The sequence below is a fragment of the Bos taurus genome, chromosome 13 (genome assembly GCF_002263795.3).
Source record: "Bos taurus isolate L1 Dominette 01449 registration number 42190680 breed Hereford chromosome 13, ARS-UCD2.0, whole genome shotgun sequence".
Lineage (NCBI taxonomy): Eukaryota > Metazoa > Chordata > Mammalia > Artiodactyla > Bovidae > Bos > Bos taurus.
Window position 1 is genome coordinate 58604581 of NC_037340.1, and position 11471 is coordinate 58616051.

The following is an 11471-nucleotide window of genomic DNA, read 5'->3' on the forward strand; positions in this document are numbered from 1 at the left end:
TTTGTTTTTATTGTATTTATTCTTTGTTTTAATCACTTTATGGAGCTTTAATTCACATGCCATCAAATTTACCCACTTACAATGTACAATTTAATGGTTTTTATTATAATATACTCACAGGATTGTGCAACCTTCGCCACAATCCAATTTTAGAACAGTTTCATCAGCCCCCAAAGAAACCCTACATCCATTAGTGATTTCTCCCCAATCTCTCTCCCTGACCCCTGACCCCTGGAAACCACAAATGTTCTTCCTATCTCTGTGGATCTGCCTATTCTGGATATTTCATATCAATGGAACCACATAACGTACGTGTCTTTTGTGGCTCGCTCCTTCTACTCAGGCTTTATGTTTATATGCTTGCTTTAGTGAGGAATTCTGGGTTTAATTAACCATTGGGATGTAATATTTTCTTCTTCATTCACTCTAAAGTATTGATCATTTGCTTAAGTTACCAGTTACCCAAGGAAGGTAGGATGTGCTTAGAACATTTGGAATACACAGTGCAAATCCTGTCTGAGAGGTGGGGTCCCATTGCTCTTGTTTCTCTGATTTGGGGAAATTTTCCCCTTTCTCCTCTTTTCAGAAGCCACTAAGCCCCTTCCTCCATCCTCTCTGACTTTTCTCCAAACCCTCATTGCACAGAGGAAAGACGGGGACCAGAGCAATATCTCCACAAACAAACCGTTTGCCCCTCTATTCAACAAACACAGAGGAACAGATGTGGCCTCGGCTTCTCCCAACCATGCTGTCTGGAATCAGCATATACATCGAGTTTAATTATGCAATTAAAGTCATTTTCTTGAGCTGAACAAATATTTACAGCATATTTTGCTGAAAATGGCTTTGCCTGGAGAAAGGTTCTGCTGTTGGGCTGGCAGGTCTGGTGTGCGAATATTCACACATTTACAGACCCTGTTACCAGGGGGCCACATGGTGATGAGCAGGTGGCAGACAAGCAGGTCCCCAGGAACAAATATGTCAGTGAAAAATGTGGCAGGTGTCAGCCAGGCCTGTATGTTCTGGGCCTTACCATGGTGTCACTGTGGGTCAGTGACATCTGCTGTTCCTCCATGGCAGCCCTGAATCCCAGCTCTGCAGCATCAAAGAAACCTCTGGGCTGGGGCAGAGAGAACACAGAGCCTGACAGCAGCTGTGTGATAATCAGAACCATAGCCATGCTGCCCTGTGCTGTGATCCTGGGAGGTGATACTTAACAAAAACCCATGTAGAGCATCTCCCAGGGGTCCCACTGTGTTCAGCTTCCCATGCAAGAAAATGCAAGGCAAAATTTCCAAAATGCAGAAAAACCCACTTTGTAAATTTTACTCCCTCTGAACCTTGTCTCCTTATCAAGCCCCCAGTTTTCCCCTTGGAGGAAACTGGATCTCATTGCACTGCAATGAAGCCAGAGGACTTAAGGTTTTCTCAAGGGCTTCTTCTCCTCCTGCAGAGTTTACAGTTTTCATCCGAATTCTAAGTTGGGGGGTGGTTGTGCAGCATTAGAACATTGGGGTGGGGCTAGGACAGGAGTTATATTCAAAATACTTAAAAACCAGTGGGAATGATGACCACCCAGAGATAATCCAGAAGTCAGATTTGGGAGCCCCCCCCAGCTGTGTGGGAAGGTCTGGAGGTCCTGGGGGAGGACCTGGGATGGGTGATTTGGGGCCAGTCTGGGAGCTGGGGAGGGAGCTCCCCATCAGCCCATATGGGGGTGGGGGTTGGGTTTCAGCTTCTCACTTCCAGTCCTATTGTATTGAATGTCAGCCCAGAGTGGAGTGGAGCCCATTATACAGTTGAGGAAACTGAGGTTTCCAGAGTTGTGTGTCATCACCTGAGAATACCCTGCTACAGGGAAGGGGGGTAGTGACTCACACCCAGACCCTCTGAATCCCAGAACCGGTGCAGAGCTGGCCTGCTCATTTCATGCTCCTTGGACTCTAGCAGGGGCATTATTACTATTATGTCACGCTGCAGGTCCGGGTGTCACTTCAGGTGACACTGCTGGTCAAAGGCAGAGCTGGGAGGTGTCCAAGGTCACCAGTATTTACCACCTTCAAGGAGGGAAGGGGGCAGGAGGCTGGGGGCAGGCAGCCGGCCCTTTCCCATACATGACGGAACCCAGTCCCTGTTGCCGCAATCGCTGACAGTGAGGACAAAGCAGGGGTCACCGCCCTGGCGGGGCACAGCACCAGGAGCCTCCAGAGCCCGTGCCTGTGGCCTTAGAGCCCTGGAAGGTACATGTTGTGTGGCCCAGAGGTGGGGGGCAGCAGACCAGAGGCTCTGGGTTAGGGCAGGCTGAAGGAGAGAAGCGAGAAGGCCCCCAAGAGCCCCCTCCTCACCACCACCCCCCACTGCCCTGGATTCCCCTCAGATGCCCAGGTGAACATAGGGACAGGTTTGTTGTCCTGGTTCAATATGTGTTGTGTACCCACCGCATTCTGGTCTTTAACCCAGACCCCAGCAGGGCTCCGGGAACCCATGGAGGTCAGGGGGCAGCTGCCACCCTGGATTCCGGTAGAGGACGTCAGTACCAAACTCTGTTGGTTTGGATTCACGTGTACCGTGGGGAGAGCTGATCAGGAACTGGGAGCCTGACTTCTCATTCTTACCCTGACCCTGAGCAAAGGGCCACTCTCAAGGCCTCAGTCTGATCACCTGCAAATGGCCTTGGCCTTAGCTGACTTCCTACTACAATAGAACCTCAGCCATCAAGGTCCTGCTGCTACTGCTGCTAAGTCGCTTCAGTCGTGTCCGACTCTGTGAGACCCCATAGACGGCAGCCCACCAGGCTACCCCGTCCCTGGGATTCTCCAGGCAAGAACACTGCAGTGGGTTGCCATTTCCTTCTCCATCAAGGTCCTAGCATCCCTATTATTGTGGGCTCAGCACAGAAACTAGGACTTGGAGGTGAGTGGAGCACAGCTGGCTCGGTTTGGGGAAACCAACTTAGGTACCAACGGCGAGAGCTGAGTCCTTTTGGTTCCCTGAAAATTCTTATTCTGTTTAAGACACTTCCTCCAGGCTGTCTCCCTGGCTTCCTAGGCCAGGTGGCAACACAGTCCTGTGTAAGTCTGCTGGCTGGGTGGGTGATTCTGTGCACAGGGAACTGTGAGATGGACGGCTTTGCTCGAAAAGAGATGAAGCCTCCGAGAGCCTAGAACAGGATGCCAAAGTCTGGGGCCTGCATTTTAAAAATGGTGCCCCAGCTATATCCTGAAAGTGCCTCTCAGGGGTCCAAGGAACTGTCTCAGAGGCCCCCAGGGAGTAGAAAAAAGGAAAACGGGAGGCCTGGGTCCCGACACCTGCCCAGCCTCAGGTGGGCAGCCTCCCGTTCTGTCTCCCTTAGAAGCTGGGTTTCTGAGTCAGAGTAGCTGTCAAGCACGGGTTCTGTAGTGAAAAGGAAGAAACAAGTTTGAAAGCCGCTGATTTAAATTAATACAGCAGATAGCACTTAATTCAGTTAAATGATTTTTTGCTGTCAGTGATTTTGCTATCAGAACATGACACTTTGCCAGTGGAGCCCCGTCGGCTCTCAGCTCCTTAAAGGGGAAGAAAACTCTGGTTATGGTTTGGCAGCCCTGAAGGACCCACCTGGCCTTGGTTTCCCCACCTATAACATCGGGTGGATCTCAGCTTGCCCATCCACGTGGATCCCAGAAGAAACAGAGGACTTTAAGGGGACGGTGAGTCCATAAGCTGTGGAAGCGAGCAGAGCTGAGAAGAACTGACTTCCTGGTGTGTGCTGAGCAGGAGAGCTGGCCCAGAAAGGAGACTAGCAGCCAGAGAAAGCCCGGTGCATCTATTGAACACATGTGCCCGGTCCAGCATGTGGTCTGTTCAAACTGCCCGGAGGACCCAATAAACACTGGGGACAGAGGCACCAGAGGAGGGTGCAAGGCAGCCCACCTTGAGCCCATCAAAGGCATGATGCCCTGTATACAGAAGGTGCTCCATCAATGCCTTTTGCTGTTTTCTTCTGAGGGATATTTCTGTCTCCACTCTCCTCCCCAGTGGATGACAGTGAAGAAAAGAGTTGCTGAAAAGAGCATTTATTGACAAAAGTCTGTGAAATTGGACACAATATAATTCTTATGAAAGGCCTAAGCCCCACACCCAAGGTTTTGTCAAGAAGCATGCTTTAAACTCTCCTGTTCCCCTTACCCAAGACCCACAATTTAAAGGTTTGTGGATGTTCAAGGGCACTAATGGATGGCTTCGAGTTAATTCAGAAAACCCAAAGCATGGTGCTGTGTCACCTCTGGGTGACAGTCTCTCTGCTCACACCTCCCCATCTGGCCCCCTCCACCCCCCAGCTCACCCCCTCCACCAAGGTGGTCCCACGTTCTTTGGAAGGGATTCTATCACAGAAGGTTTCATCAGAGTCCCCTCTTCTTGGCTGTTCAGATAAGAAAAACCAGGCAAACAAATTCATCTTTTCTATAAAAGTTTATTTTGTGATTTTTTTTCCCAAGAAGTGTTAGGGGAAAATGTTGAAATTATGTAAAGGTAAGGAACCATGGTATATAAAAATAATTTAAACACACATATTAATAAGAAAGCAACATTGCATTCTAGCAACAACTAGGAGGTAATCTTGCCCAAGATTTTTCCAAAGTCATTAAATACGTTTTAGACGACAGTACACAGACACACACGCATGTGCACACACACATATATACAGCTCAAGTGTCCTTTTTCTGTGCATCCTGGCTAACTGATACAGCTAAGGGGGAAAGACAAAGAAGACTGCTTGAGTGTCCCTAAGTTGAACAAAGGTGCATTGTATCATGAATGTTTGCTATTTCCTGGAGCCTGCTATTTCCCTCCCCAACCTCTTTAGTGACTAGCTTCAGTCTGCTATACGGTCTTATCTGAAAAATTAAGGGTTTCGATCAGCCCCTGGGTGTGCTCATTGCGGTGCTGCAGGCAGTGAGAATTCGGGAAGCGCCGTGTCTCCTGCTCCTGGTGCGTTGTATGGATTGGAGGTGGACAGTCAGGCAAACCTGATTACATCTGGCTGATTCTCTGCTTCAGGGCCAGGACCTGATTCTTGATCTCTGGGGGTAGATCGACGTTCACTTGCTCCTCAAGGTACTTCTGTATTTCCTCCACCTCCTCCTCCCAGAACTCCTTGGAGATGTGGAAGAGCTCCTTCACGTCGACATCCCCCAGGCCCCGGAGGTCCAGGGCATCCTCATCGGGGATGTAGCCGATGGGCGTGAGCTTGGCGCCGCCTTCCCCGACCACGCGGTTGAACATCCACTCCAGCACCCGGGAGTTCTCGCCGAAGCCGGGCCAGAGGAACCTGCCGGCCTTGTCCTTTCGGAACCAGTTGACATGGAAGATCTTGGGCAGCTTGGCTGCGGGGCGCTGGGCCATGCTGAGCCAGTGTGCCAGGTACTGGCCGAAGTTGTAGCCGAAGAAGGGGCGCATGGCGAAGGGGTCGTGCATGATGACTTTGCCTGTTAACAGGGGACTCTGTGGGTAAGTGAGGCCTCACAGGACTATGGGCACACTTACTGTTGACACAGCCCCCTGGCTTTCTGTACCTCTCTGCATATACAGAGAGAGACACGGGGAGACAGAGAGATAAAGAGACAGAGGGGCAACTGAGAGACAGAGATATAGAGACAGAAAGAGACAGAGAGACACAGAGATATAGAAACAGAGAGAGAGAGACAGAGAGACATAGAAACAGAGACAGAGAGAGACAGAGAAGCAGAGCAACAGAAAAAACAGAGAGTCGGAGAAACACAGAGATAGAGCTGTCACTGTCCCTTCTTGGTGGCCCCAGATCTTGGCCAGACTCACCCTTGTACTCCGCCGCTGCCGTGGCCTCAGATCTCATGGCCGCCCCCACAAACACACCGTGCTGCCAGCTGAGAGCCTCGTAGACCAGAGGGACACCTTTAGCAGGAGAAAGAAATGCTCCTTAGAGGCCTTGACCCCCAGCCCCCTTCAGCCACGACGCCATCTCCCAAGTGGAAAGACATGCTGCATGTCGTCTCTCTTCTAAAGGGGCTGATGCTGGAGCGCCAGAGCTAAGGGCGGACGCTGCCACGTCAGAGTCATGGCAGGAGGCCACGTGGCCAAAGTCAAACTAGGAGCCCCATCCCTGGACAAGGACCCCGGAGTTTCAGTGGCCAGAGACTAAGTTCTATGCCCGAGCTTGCTCATTACCCTGTCATTTGTGAAAGGAAGCTCCATATCCCTGACATCCTTCAACCAGGTCACAGAACGTGAGCCCTTGTAGTGACACATCCCTCCATAGTGACACACCCGTGTCCCAGTCTGATTGCCCAGGAGCCTCACCAACAGGCCGGCGCCCTCCGAAGATGATGCCCTCAATGGGCACGCCCTCTGGAGACTCCCAGTCAGGGTCAATGATGGGGCACTGGCTGGCTGGAGTGCAGAACCGTGAGTTGGGGTGGGCACAAGGCTCCCCTACAGCAGCAAGGGAAGACAGGCCCTGAGCGTCTGGCCAAGCACACACACCCAAGGGCCGGGGCGCCGGGCCTCCTGGGGGGCTTACCATCCTTGGGGTCCCACTCCTTGCCCTTCCAGGAAATGAGCTTGATGCCTGAGGCCAGCGGCTGATCAATGCCTTCCCAGTAAACGCCCCCGTCACTGGTCTCGGCCACGTTGGTGAAGATGGTATTCTTCTGGATGGTCTTGATGGCGTTGGGATTTGTCCTCACAGAGGTTCCCGGAGCGACGCCAAAAAACCCATTCTCTGGATTGATGGCCCGCAAGTTACCTGGAAAGTTTTAAACCAAGGAGTGGAAGTGAGTACCAAGGGAAGTGTACCATCTTATATCTTGCCAGGTTAATTTCTGCACCAAATTCTCAAGTCTTTATTTTTTCCCTCCTCCCCAGAATCTCTTTCTCTTGCCTCATGCCAGCATTATTAATCAACTTTGACTTTCTTACCAGTTTCCCATCAAACTATTTTAACCAACCCAGGTATCTCAGTGGTAAAGAATCTGCCTGTCAATGCAGGAGATGTGGGTTCGATCCCTGGGTCAGGAAGATCCTCTGGAGAAGGAAATGGCAACCCACTCCAGTATCCTTGCCTGGGAAATCCCATGGACAGAGGAGCCTGGCGGGCTACAGTCCATGGTGTTGCAAAGAGTCAGACATGACTTAGCAACTAAACAAAATATAAACAAACAGTGATAGAAGGTCCCATTTCAATCCAGATTGGATATGAGATTAAAGAAAGCTGATGGAATACATATGTCCGAGCTTTTGCAAGAACTAACTGAATTTAAAAATCCAGACACTGTGGACTTGGGAGGATTTGGCATGTTTAAACCCCAAAACTTCACTCAGGTCCAACGATTATCATCAACACCCGGGCCTAAAAGAGTCACCTTGTTGGTCAAATTTCATCCAGGCGATATCATCACCCACACACTCTACTTTCCATCCCGGGAGAGTAGGGTTCATCATGGCCAGGTTGGTCTTCCCACAGGCGCTGGGAAACGCAGCCGCGAAGTACTTCTTCTGGCCCTTGGGGTTGGTGATGCCCAGAATCTGTTGGAGACAAGATTTCTCCTGAAGCACTTGGTTCCTTTTTGCCCCAGAGGTCCATGCCCTAGTCTAGGAGGGGGCCTGGAAGCCATTCATCGTTACTGATGGAATTCCCAGTGTCCTTGGAGCACTGGAACTCTGATGCATACCAGGAATGCTAATGCAGTAGGGGTCTGCCACTTCCCCTCCTCTGCCCGACCCTCTGCTGCACACATTTAGAATTCCCTGCGTCTTACCAGCATGTGCTCTGCCAGCCACCCCTCCTCCTTGGCCAGCCGGCTGGCCATCCTGAGGGCAAAGCACTTCTTCCCAAGGAGCGAGTTCCCGCCGTACCCACTCCCAAAGGAGATGATTTCTCGGCGGTCGGGCAGGTGGGCGATGAGTGTGAGCTCGGGGTTACAGGCCCAGTTGTTAACCAAAGGCTCTGTGCAGGAGGACACGCCCACATGAGTGTGCCAGGTCCCCAACGGAGTTTAAGGGCAGGCTTTTTCTTTTTTTAATTCTGGCTTTTGATTTTGAAATAATGTGCTTACTTTTTAAAGGCAAAGGGCACCCCACGGAGTGGAGGCACTTGACGAACTCGCCGTCCCCCAGCGCTTCCAGGACGCTGGTGCCCATCCTCGTCATGATGCGCATGCTGGTCACCACGTAGGGCGAGTCTGTCAGCTCGATGCCAATCTTGGACAGAGGAGAGCCCAGGGGCCCCATGCTGAACGGGATGACATACATGGTGCGACCTGTGGGGCCGGGAGGTGGGAGCTGGTGAGAAACAACCCCAGACTCACAGACAACCACCATCTGTGACCCTTCTCATGATCCCCCTCCGACAGCATCACGTCTTGCTTGCCACCAGCCCCTTGATTGGAAGAGTCCACTGAGAGTCCTGTGGACTTCAAGGAGATTACTCCAGTCAATCCTAAAGGAAATCAACCCTGAATACTCATTGGAAGGACTGATGCTGAAGCTCTAATACTTTGGCCACCTGATGCGAAGAACCAACTCATTGCAAAAGACACTGGGAAAGATTGAAGGCAAAAGTAGAAAGAGGTGGCAGAGGATGAGATGGTTGGATGGCATCACCAACTCAATGGACAAGAGTTTGAGCAAAGTCTAGGAGATAGTGGCGGACAGAAGAGCCTGGCATGCTGCAGTCCATGGGGTTACAAAAAAGTCGGACACAACTTAGCAACTCAACAACACCAAATGAAAAGGTGGACACAACAGCAAAATTAAAGAGTTTTCATAAATGTGCAGCTGGGTTCCACCAAGCTATTTTAAATTCACAAGCGTAGAAATTAGTCTATAAAACAAGAACTGAGATGTACGTTTTCAACATGTGGCCAGTTCTCATGTGGAATTTATAACTCTCTGAGCAATGGGAGTTCCTGGGACAATTACCAGTAGGACAGAGATGATAATAAAAGGTTTGCTGATATTGTACCCAGTCAAATAAATGTTTCACTCACCCTTCATGCACCCCGGAAATCGGATGTTGAATGCTTTTTCAAAATCCTCCTCGGACATCCAGCGGCCCAGCTGGCTGAGGCCGTTTTTGGGGATGGGCACCGTATCTCTTTGCTCTCGAGTGATGATGACCGTCTTGCTTTCAATTCTGGCCACATCCCTGGGGTCAGTGAGAGCCAACCAGCTGCAAAGAAAAAAAAATTAAAATACACAGATTAGGGGCTTCCCTAGTGGCGCAGTGGTAAAGAATCCACCTTGCAATGCAAGGGACACAGGTTCGATTTCTGATCCAGGAAGATCCTACATGCCATGGAGCAACTAAGCCCTTTCACCACAACTGTTGAGCCTGAGCCTGTGTGTAAGATCCCGGGAGCCTCAACTACTGACGCCCCCACGCTCTAGAGCCCGTGCTCTGCAACAAGAGAAGCCACCACAATGAGAAGCCCTGGCACTGCAACCAGAGAGTAGCCCCTGCTTTCTGCAAGCAAAGAAAAGCCATCGCAGCAATGAAGAACCTGCACAGCGAAAAATAAATAAGTAAATAAAATTTTTAAATACACAGGTGGGGATTAGAGAAGTGCTGGTATTCTGCATGGCATCTGCTCCCTAGGTTCCCTCAGCCATGGACCATTCAGGAAGGGACCAGTGTTCTCATCATCATGTTCTTCCCACACATGGCAGGTACCAAGGGCATTAAGGATGCTGCATCAATGTGGACACAGCCACGTCCACTGCGAATAGTCGGAGGGACACTCACTAGACCAGGAGTTCATGTTTTAGGACAGGGCGTGTCTGACCTTCCCTTGAATCGGGGACCTGGTTTGCAAAGACAGTTTGCATGTGCCCCTTCATTGATGACTTGGGCTGCTCTGCAAACATTGTAAAATTAAGTCTACACAGTTCTGGCTCTTTTACTAAGCTTTTCAAGAGTCTGCAAACCACACAGCCCCGCCCCAGCTCTGCTGAGGCCCTCCGCCCCCTTGTTCCACCTGCACCCTGGGTAGAGAGGAAAGCCGAATGCCAGGGGGCAGAGGCGTGCTCACCAGTTGTCATACTTCTTCAGCCTCTTGATCACACCCTCCTCCTCCATGTGGCTCAGCAGCTGCCGGTTCTCCTCCTCGGAGCCATCGCAGATGTGGACTTGGTCAGGCCGGCACAGCTTGGCGCTGCTCTCCACGAACTCCCTCACGGCCTGGGGCAGGCTGTCCAGGGAGCCCCGGACGATTTTGGCTGAGTAGTTGAGGCCGTCTGAGAGCTGAGGAGGCATCTCTGCAGAGCTGGGCTGGGGGGCACGGATGCCGAGGTTCCCTGCAATAGAAAAAGCACAGGCTTCCTGAACAAGACAACCATGGACACCCTCAACTCTGCACACTTGGTCGGGGTCACCGATGTGGCTGGGAGGAAAAAGAAAAGCAGTTCCAGTTAGCACTGAAGTCTGTTAGAAACGCATGTGAACAGGCTGTGCCTACCTTTCTCTTTGGACGATCAGGTCAGAGGCCAAAGGGTCCCTTGCAAGGCTCTTCCCGCGGGTGAGTGTGCGTTCCCAATGGGAAGGCCCTGTTTAGGGTTTGGAGGCAGAACTTCCTGGCCTTTAAATTCCAAGAAAGAGAGAGGCCCGGCCCCCAACCACACCCAGAGAGGCTCGACTCTGACGTCAGGGGCTGGTCTTTGGATCACGGCCACGATCAGTTATGCTTTGGACTGGCTCACCACAATAAACCCAGGCAGATAATCATTGAACAGACAGTCGTTAATGAGTGCCACGTGGCCTGCGGCCCCTGGACCAGCCATGGCAGGCCTTTACACAACTTCTGATTGCTGGAGCTCTGCCCCAGTCCCCTGAAGATGCGAAACACAGGCCCTCCCATTGAAGGGCAGGGTGGGATGGCACAGAGCCTCATGGGGGCCTCAGGGGTTTTGGCCATGCGTCTTGTGTACAGATGGCTGCTGGTTGCCAGAATAGAGCAGTGGTGAGGTGTCACCCCACAGGCAAAGGCCCATGGGAAGAACACCCCCAAATGTGGGATGGTGCCTGGCTTATTGGCAACTGTCTGACTTAATTAAGGGCTATTAACCTTATAGTGTCCATGGTGTGCCCCCTGCCCCTACCCCAAGTATAAATTCCACAAGGGCAAGGATCTCTATCTATTTTGTTCCTTTCTGTATGCACAGTTTCTGGCACACAGTAGGTGCTGAATGAATAAATGCAGAGCGTTGTTGTAAGTGCTCTGCATTGACTAACTCCTTGCACCCTAAGTGGAGTCCACAAGCCCCACTGTGTGCAGACAAGGACACTGAGGCATCAGGGATCTGGCGACTACCCCCCAATCCCAGACTGGACTCCCTGAGGACCCTCAGTCACACCTGCCTTGTGGATTTTTCAATATGTTCCTAGGTGGCCAGGGAAGGTGGGGGCTACCTCTGCCCAGCCCACTCTGTGAGCTGCATTTGTCGTTTCTACATTTGCA

The 11471-nt window shown here is 51.3% G+C and overlaps 1 protein-coding gene across 1 annotated transcript; it reads right to left on the reverse strand.

Moving 5' to 3' along the window:
- Nucleotides 1-4439: 4439 nt before the first annotated feature.
- On the reverse strand, nt 4440-10566 carry PCK1 (phosphoenolpyruvate carboxykinase 1). Its single transcript, NM_174737.3, has 10 exons — nt 10473-10566; nt 10047-10311; nt 9006-9187; nt 8073-8276; nt 7776-7963; nt 7380-7542; nt 6539-6763; nt 6319-6450; nt 5818-5913; nt 4440-5468 (listed from the first exon to the last, which is right to left on the reverse strand). The coding sequence occupies exons 2-10, from the start codon at nt 10268-10270 to the stop codon at nt 5014-5016; spliced, it is 1869 nt and encodes a 622-aa protein (NP_777162.2). The 5' UTR covers nt 10271-10311; nt 10473-10566; the 3' UTR covers nt 4440-5013.
- Between the last annotated feature and the right edge of the window lie 905 nt (nt 10567-11471).